Below are 8,143 nucleotides of genomic sequence, written 5' to 3'. Positions count from 1 at the left end.
GGCTGTGGAGGGGAGAGAGGGAAGGCAGTGCAGTGGGCTGTGGAGGGGAGAGAGGGGAGGCAGTGCAGTGGGCTGTGGAGGGGAGAGAGGGGAGGCAGTGTAGTGGGCTTTAGAGGGGAGAGAGTGGGATGAGATGAGAGACCTGTCATTCCATTGACAGTCTTAATATAATCCAGTTTTGACATCACAGGAATACATACGATCCTATCCTGCAGGCTCAACCTCCTCCAAGAACTTTAATCAATGATAAAGGGGTGAAAATTGGAACCTTTGGTCCTGGAATGGCACTAGATACAGTCTGGGTACCATGCATGCACTATGAGCTACAACACCACCAATACCCTGTAGGTACCCGGTGCTTACTACCCTTCCCTGTGCTTACTACCCTTCCCTGTGCTTACTACCCTTCCCTGTGCTTACTACCCTTCCCTGTGCTTACTACCCTTCCCTGTGCTTACTACCCTTTGCATGCTTTCTATGTGCTTCTTCTAAATGTGAGAGCCATGCCATGAATGTTATGAGATTTCCCCCCCACATAGCTATGGCAAGTTTCACCATTGAAGAGGGCAGGCAGGAGCAGTTCCGTACTATAGCCCTTGTGGACAGACCCTGTGTGCTCAGAACCAGGACCAGACAGCCTGGCCATTCTAGGTAAAAGGTTATAGGTCATGTGTGCTTCCCCCAGCAGAGGGGAAGAAAGACAAAAAAAGAGACCGTGGGGGTCACCCGTGGCCTGACATCTTCATTTGACAAGAGGTTGCTATGGCAACACAAGCGGTAAGAAATGCCTCAGTGTTTTGTCTCTAACTGCTCTCTTCCACGCTGACACATGTTGATCAGAGAGGTTAAAGGAGAGGAGGTGGCTGTTTTCCAAGGCAAACTAATGGAGCTCTGTTTATACTCTGTACTGTTCAGCCCACTAAACGTTTCTGATCAAACAAGCAATAAACCTTCACCCAAAATGTTTTACTTGCATTCCACCAAGTAAAAGACACTTAAGAATCTAAATATACTATAGACTATGTGTTCTTCCACTATATTGTGTTCTATGTTCTTGATGGCTTTCTGTGATTTACACATTTACACAAACAGGCAACACTGGTGTCTACACAAGGTCAACATTGTAACAATATAACACACAAACAGTATACAGATGTGCTGTCTTAATTTGATCACTCTGTTGTCGCAGAATTCTTTTCCGGCGCTGCAGCAAATGCAAATTGTAATATAGTCAAGGTTTAAAAATACTTCTAAAGTTTGTAATTTCCACTTTAAAATGTCAGACTTGAATTATCCTAACTAAACATTTAGAAACCCCTACAAAAATGTCCATTKATTAAAATCCACATAGTAACTCACATTTCCTGAGAAACTGTTCAAATTAAGATAGCACACCTGTATACACACTCATTCATCTCCTTCTCTTGAACATACACCCACACACGTGCTGATGAACTACAGAGCRCCGAGGCTTGTCTTCATCAGGTCGCTCTCACTATGTACTGAAGACGGACAACAGGTTTGACAGAACAAGGCATTAGAGGGTTTTAAGCTCTGTAACAGGGTAGACAAACAGACAGACAGACAGACAGGGACACTCTCTTTCAAGTGCAAAGTCTTCATATAGTCTTTAAATATACCATCAATTCACTGATAATATCTCTAATTAATACTTATAAACATTTACATTTATAATTTGTCCAGCCTGCTCTGCTATAGATACTCCATGTCGGAATGAGAGAAGATCCAGAATTCAGCCCATGGTGGACAACCCATGGAAATAGTATCATAAACCAGTGTGTGTAAACCTGACTCTTTGGAATGTATGAGGCCTAAAAGCCTGATGGTCTGCTGTTCACAGTTGGTCCTGTTGACTTGTGCTTAGGGCTTGACTTGGCATAACATTATGGATTGATCCATTGGCACTAGTCTAGTCTAGACAAAGGAAGGGAACGTGGAGTTAATGTAATAGAAGAGACGTCAAGACTTTCAAGGCTACAAGAAGAGAGATTGGCAGATTCTAGTTCAAATGTGTGATTGGAGAGCACTAAGACATGGCCTATGGGAAATAGAGAGAGCCCACTACATACTCTATATACTCTATGACTTCAACTCTCTGTGTGTGTGGATGTGTTGTAGAACGTTGGTCAGTGTTGTGGGGTTTTCTGTGTTTACGATTATATCTATGCATTTTTACAAGATAATTAATCATATTCATAATAAAGACATCGGTGCTTTCAAGACAATCAGGGCAATGCCTGTAGATGGTATCACGTCTTCTTCAATGAGATGTATGTACAGTACTGTAGTAAAGAACTGTTTCTCTGTGCTTGTCCAACACTACAACATCAGGGCAGTAATTTGACTTGCAGTCAGTCCGCAGAAGGACTTCCTAGCCTGTAGGTGGCGCTGATCGAATAAAGACTTTGCCCTCTCAGCCTCGGCCTTCCTCGGGAGAGCGCTGGTCTGACTTGAGCTTGACGAACTCCTTTGCCACGTCGTCGTTGTTGCGCTGGGACAGGATGCGGAGGACGGTGAGGCCCGTCTCGTCCATGTGCACGCGTTTCCCCAGGGGGAGCCAGCAAGCCACGCTGCCCCTAGAGGACATGTCCTTCAACTGCATCACGGCCATGCCCACCGTACGGTCCTCCCGGGCGAAGCAGTAGTCCTTCACACACACCTGCAGCTCGTAACACTCTGTGCCCACCTCGTTACTGAGGGTGCTGCAAGGAGACGAGACACGGACACACCATTCAAATCAATGCATCTACACTGATCCACCACTCGTATAAGGGAGGTGGTCCTCTTTAGTTCAGTTGGTAGAGCATCGCTCTTACAACGCCAGGAGAGGGGTTTTTATTTCCAGGACCACCCATATGCATGATAAAAGCATATAGGTGGTCTGCTAAATACAATATAATAATAATCACTGTAAATAGATGAAAAACTGACAGGATTCCCTATCCGTATTCAACATGATAAGTTCCACTACGACGCCACCACAATCGGCAGACGCTTCGTACCACTGAGGCCAGACTGTAGTACTCACTATGTGAACGTTTCGTTGTATTTGGGGGCGTAGCTGTTGTTCTTGGACTTGGTGGCGTACTTCCTCTTCTTGTCAGCCAGGTGAGGACCGATGATGTAGATCTCCACGAAGGGACGGAACACCCCCGTGGTCTGCCACCTCAGGTCATTGGCTGCCACCACTGAGACAGAGAGGGAAAAAGTAAAGGGGGGGCATTTATTAACAATGTTTTAACACACTGTGTTACAACTTCTAAGGTGTGTTACAACTTCTATTTAGACAGTGAAATGAAATCTCTTACAGATTTCAGTGGACACTGACCTTTGACGGTGACCTTGTGCTCTCCAGTGTTGGGGTGGGTGAAGATCTCCACGTGGATAGACACCTCTCCCACGGCGTCGTCCACTCCAGAGCCTGGCACAACGGGGGGGGGGGGGGCACAAGTCACTCCTCTTATCTCGTTTACTGCTACTGCAGACAGGCCAACACTATAGCCAGAATACTTTCCCTTCAGCTCATACTCCCTCAATGAAAGTACAATACAGCCATTATAGGCTGTATGCTTAAGTATGGCAGATGTAATTGTGTCTGAGAGTTGTAAAACAAACAACATACACTACATTACCAAAAGTATGTGGACACCTGCTTGTTGAACATCTCGTTCCAAAATCATGGGCATTAATATGGAGTTGGTCCCCCCTTTGCTGCTATAACAGCCTCCACTCTTCTGGGAAGGTTTTTCACTAGATGTTGGAACATTTCTGGGGGTACTTGCTTCCATTCAGCCACAAGAGCATTAGGGAGGTTGGGCACTGATGTTGGGCGATTAGCCTTGGTTCGCAGTCGGTGTTCAATTCATCCCAAAGGTTTTCGATGGGGTTGAGGTCAGGGCTCTGTGCAGGCCAGTCAAGTTCTTCCACACCGATCTTGACAAACCATTTCTGTATGGACCTCGCTTTGTGCATGGGGGCATAGTCATGCTGAACAGGAAAGGTCCTTTCCCAAACTGTTGCCGCAAAGTTGGAGGCACAGAATCGTCTAGACTGTCATTGTATGCTATAGGGTTAAGATTTCTCTTCACTGGAACTAAGGGGCCTAGCCCGAATCATGAAAAACAGCCCCAGACAATTATTCCTCCTCCACCAAACTTTACAAATGGCACTATGCATTGGGCCAGGTAGCGTTCTCCTGGCACCCGCCAAACCCAGATTCGTCCGTCGGACTACCAGATGGTGAAGTGTGATTTATCACTCCAGAGAATGCGTTTCTACTGCTCCAGAGTCCAATGGCGGCGAGCTTTACACCACTCCAGCCAATGCTTGGCATTGAGCATGGTGATCTTAGGGTTGTGTGCGGCTGCTCGGCCATGGAAACCCATTTCACGAAGCTGCCGACGAACAGTTATTGTGCTGGCGTTGCTTCCCAAGACAGTTTGGAACTCGGTAGTGAGTGTTGCAACTGAGGACAAACTATTTTTACGCGCTACGCACTTCAGCACTCGGCGGTCCTATTCTGTGAGCTTGTGTGGCCTACCACTTCGCGGCTGAGCCGTTCTTGCTCCTAGACGTTTCAACTTCACAATAACAGCACTTACAGTTGACCGGGGAAGCTCTAGCAGGGCAGAAATTTGACGAACTGACTTGTTGGAAAGGTGGCATCCTATGATGGTGCCACATTGAAAGTCAATGAGATCTTCAGTAAGACCATTCTACTGCAAATGTTTGTCTATTGATATTGTGTGTTCGATTTTATACACCTGTCAGCAACGGGTGCGGCTGAAATAGCCAAATCCACAAATTTGAAGGGGTGTCCACATACTTTTGTATATATAGTGTATAGGAGGGTTTGAGAAATGCCTCTGGTGCTGAAGTGGGCACGTATGAGACAATCATGCAGCTAGGAGTGGTTTTGGGTTGTAAATGTTTTTTCATTCAACAGTTCCAGGCAAAATAAATACGAGAACCATCTGATGATATTTCAAGATTTTAGGATGATCTTATGTAGCCACTCATAGCTGTCCTGTGACTCTGCCTGCCCGGCCCCAGGGGGTAGGAGCCTGTCAGTCAGGATGCAGGGGGGATGACAGTGGGATAGAGGAGACTGGTGGTAAGAGAGGAGAGGGTTATCTTGGTCCTCCTCTACTGCTGCTGGGCAGAGCAGGCAAGTAACATGCTGAGATGGATCCAGTCAGACGGAGAGACCCATTCCTTGCTAAACCCTTTACCCAGAGCAAGCATGGCGACTAGAGGGACCTTGCGGTGAGAGCAGCCCATCGGCCCCAGCCCAGTCACAAGTTATCCTGAGGCAGGGTGCACACATGCCTATAGAGGGCTTGTTATCTTGTGACTTCTGGTGCGATAATGCCCAGAAAGCCAACAGGTTTTGAGATGCACACGACCAGGGTATGTGTATACCCCACCACACAACACAGGATAACTCATCTTTGGGCCTGGGTTTGGGGTCTTGGCCTGGGGGTCCTTCGATCCATGCTGCTAGGCCTGGGGGGGCGAGGGGTTAGGGAGATACATGCAGAGGGCTCCCTGTAGAGGGCTCCCAGTCAGTTACGGACAGCTTGTCTGGGAGGGAAGAGGGGTGATGGGGAGTGGGTAGGTTGATTTACTTTCTTTGCCTAAAATGTGATCTCAGTTTGTAATGATTTACGTCTCTGTATGTTTTAATCAGTGGTGACTGAAAGCAGCCTGAGTTTCAGTGAGTGACAGGCTAGTGAAGCCCGTGTCCTATAGGAGGGAGATAACAGAGTTCTGGCAGCTCTGTCTGTTTCTCTCCAGGGGCATGATGTGACAGGCTGTTACATCGACAGGGGCCCCAATAGCATGCACAAAACATCCTACACGTGCAAGGGACATGCATGCATATGATAAACACGTTACAGACACACAAAATTGATGATGTACTAATAACATACCGCAGTATGTATGACCAGAAACTTACTAAGCATGGTAGCCATCAGACAAAGGGAACCACGTTATAAGACTGTGAGGACTCATGCTCGTCTGAGGCAGTCATCCAGCATGCGTCATAGTAGACACGGAGAGAGAGGAGAGAGAGAGAGAAGAGAGAGAGAGAGAGAGAGAGAGAGAGAGAGAGAGAGAGAGAGAGAGAGAAGAAGAGAAGAGAGAGAGAAGATAGAAGAGAGAGAGAGAGAGAGAGAGAGAGAGAGAGAGAGAGAGAGAGAGAGAAGAAAAGGAGAGAGAGAGAAGAGAGAGAAGAGAGGAGAGAGAGAGAGAGAGAGAATGAGAGAGAGAGAGAGAGAGAGAGAGAGAGAGAGAAGAGATAGAGAGAGAGAGAGAGAGAGAGAGAGAGAGAGGAAGAGAGAGAGAGAGAGAAGAGAGAGAGAGATTAAAAATACACAATAATCTCTGTCTACCTGCAAAGGTCTTGGATGGGAGATGTGATGTTCTGCTCCTTCCTGAATGATGGATGATGATGATAATTGAAGGTGTGCTCGGTTTGTCTGGAAGGGCTCCCTGTTCTTGTGGGCACCCTCCCATACCATACCCCGTATCTAAACACACACACTCCACCATCCCTCAAATTTGTACAGAGTGGCCCAGTCGTCCCTCCCCAGGCAGGTTCCTCCAGCAGTGAAGGGAGGTGAAAGTTCCCTCCTCCCCCTGGGCGTAAACACCAAATGTCCAATCAGCAGTGGTCCCTGGTTCAGGTGATGTGCTCTCTGGTCAGTATGCCATCAGAGCTGAGGGAGCTGACTCCACGTCTTCCGCTTCAGAGGTTTAGTCACTAAACTGCTAAACTTAGCCCCCCACTGCCTGTACACACACACACACACACACACCACACACACACACACACACACACACACACACAACCACACACACACACACACCACCACACACACACACACACACACACACACACACACACACACACACACACCGGGGAGCCCAGGGACACATGTTACATGGTAGAGCATAACCTCGGCCTTACAGACAATATGCTCTCCTCTTGTTTTCGCGGCTCTCACAGGGAGTCATACTTTGTTCAAGCTCTCTTCACCAGTATGACTTAGAATCACTCACTGTGACTCACATGTCTACGTTCAGAAGCTCACTGAAATACTCTGTAATATGCCATTATTCTACTAGTTCCTGTCAGCTGCCAGATGTAGGCTGAGGACTGGAGGATGTGCGTTATGGTCAAGTATGAGATTTGAGATATTAGGTTTGATTACAGCAGTAGAAGAGGAAGGAAGAGCCTCTTACACACCCAACACCATCACACACACACACACACACACACACACACACACACACACACACACAACACACACACACACACACCACACACACACACACACACACACACACACACACACACACACAACACAACACACACACACACACACACCACACCACACACACACACACACACACCACACACACACACGGACACACACACAACACCACACACGCACCACACAACACACACACACACACACACACACACACAGCACACACACACGCGCTCGCCCGCTATATTCATGATAATGCAGACGTTTTCAAAGGGAACTTTTAAGCCAGGCTTCATACCTACTGTATATGTATTAATCTGCTGGTATCGTGCATGACTTTTATTATAGCACAGTTAGCTTTGCTCTTATTCCACAAAAGAAGAAGTGTATCTTTAGCCTGTTTTTGTGAGCCCTCAAACAAGAAAGCAGGCCAGATGCTGAGTGCCTGCATTCTACTGAGACTGACGGCACTAAGAACACAGGCGAACGTACCCCATTAAGCTCACAGTCACCATCATGCCCCTGGAGAGAAACAGACAAGCTGCCAGAACTCTGTTATCTCCCTCCTATAGAAACGGCTTCACTAGCCTGCAATTCCATGGCCCCGGAGAGAAAACAGACAGAGCTGCCAGAAACTCTGTTATCTTCCCTCCTATAGACACGTGGCTTCACTAGCCTGTCACATCATGGCCCCTGGAGCAGAAACAGACAGAGCTGCCAGAACTCTGTTATCTCCCTCCTATAGGACACGGGCTTCACTAGCCTTCACATCATGTCCCTTCCGAGAGAAAACAGACAGAGCTGCCAGAACTCTGTTATCTCCCTCTATGGACACGGGCTTCACT

The 8,143-nt window shown here is 47.4% G+C and overlaps 1 protein-coding gene across 1 annotated transcript in view; it reads right to left on the bottom strand.

Annotated features, from left to right (window-relative positions):
• Positions 1 to 52: 52 nt before the first annotated feature.
• The window catches only part of LOC111976103 (protein unc-13 homolog A-like), a 55,423-nt gene continuing 47,332 nt past the window's right edge, over positions 53 to 8,143 (bottom strand). The window contains 3 exon segments of the mRNA XM_070447540.1: positions 53 to 2,723; positions 3,050 to 3,209; positions 3,350 to 3,442. Of these exon segments, the coding sequence (XP_070303641.1) occupies positions 2,435 to 2,723; positions 3,050 to 3,209; positions 3,350 to 3,442 (542 nt within the window). The 3' untranslated portion in view covers positions 53 to 2,434.

Source organism: Salvelinus sp. IW2-2015, linkage group LG16 (genome assembly GCF_002910315.2).
Source record: "Salvelinus sp. IW2-2015 linkage group LG16, ASM291031v2, whole genome shotgun sequence".
Taxonomy (NCBI): domain Eukaryota; kingdom Metazoa; phylum Chordata; class Actinopteri; order Salmoniformes; family Salmonidae; genus Salvelinus; species Salvelinus sp. IW2-2015.
The sequence above is the reverse complement of the archived record's forward strand: the minus strand, read 5'-3'. Positions and strand labels throughout refer to the sequence as shown.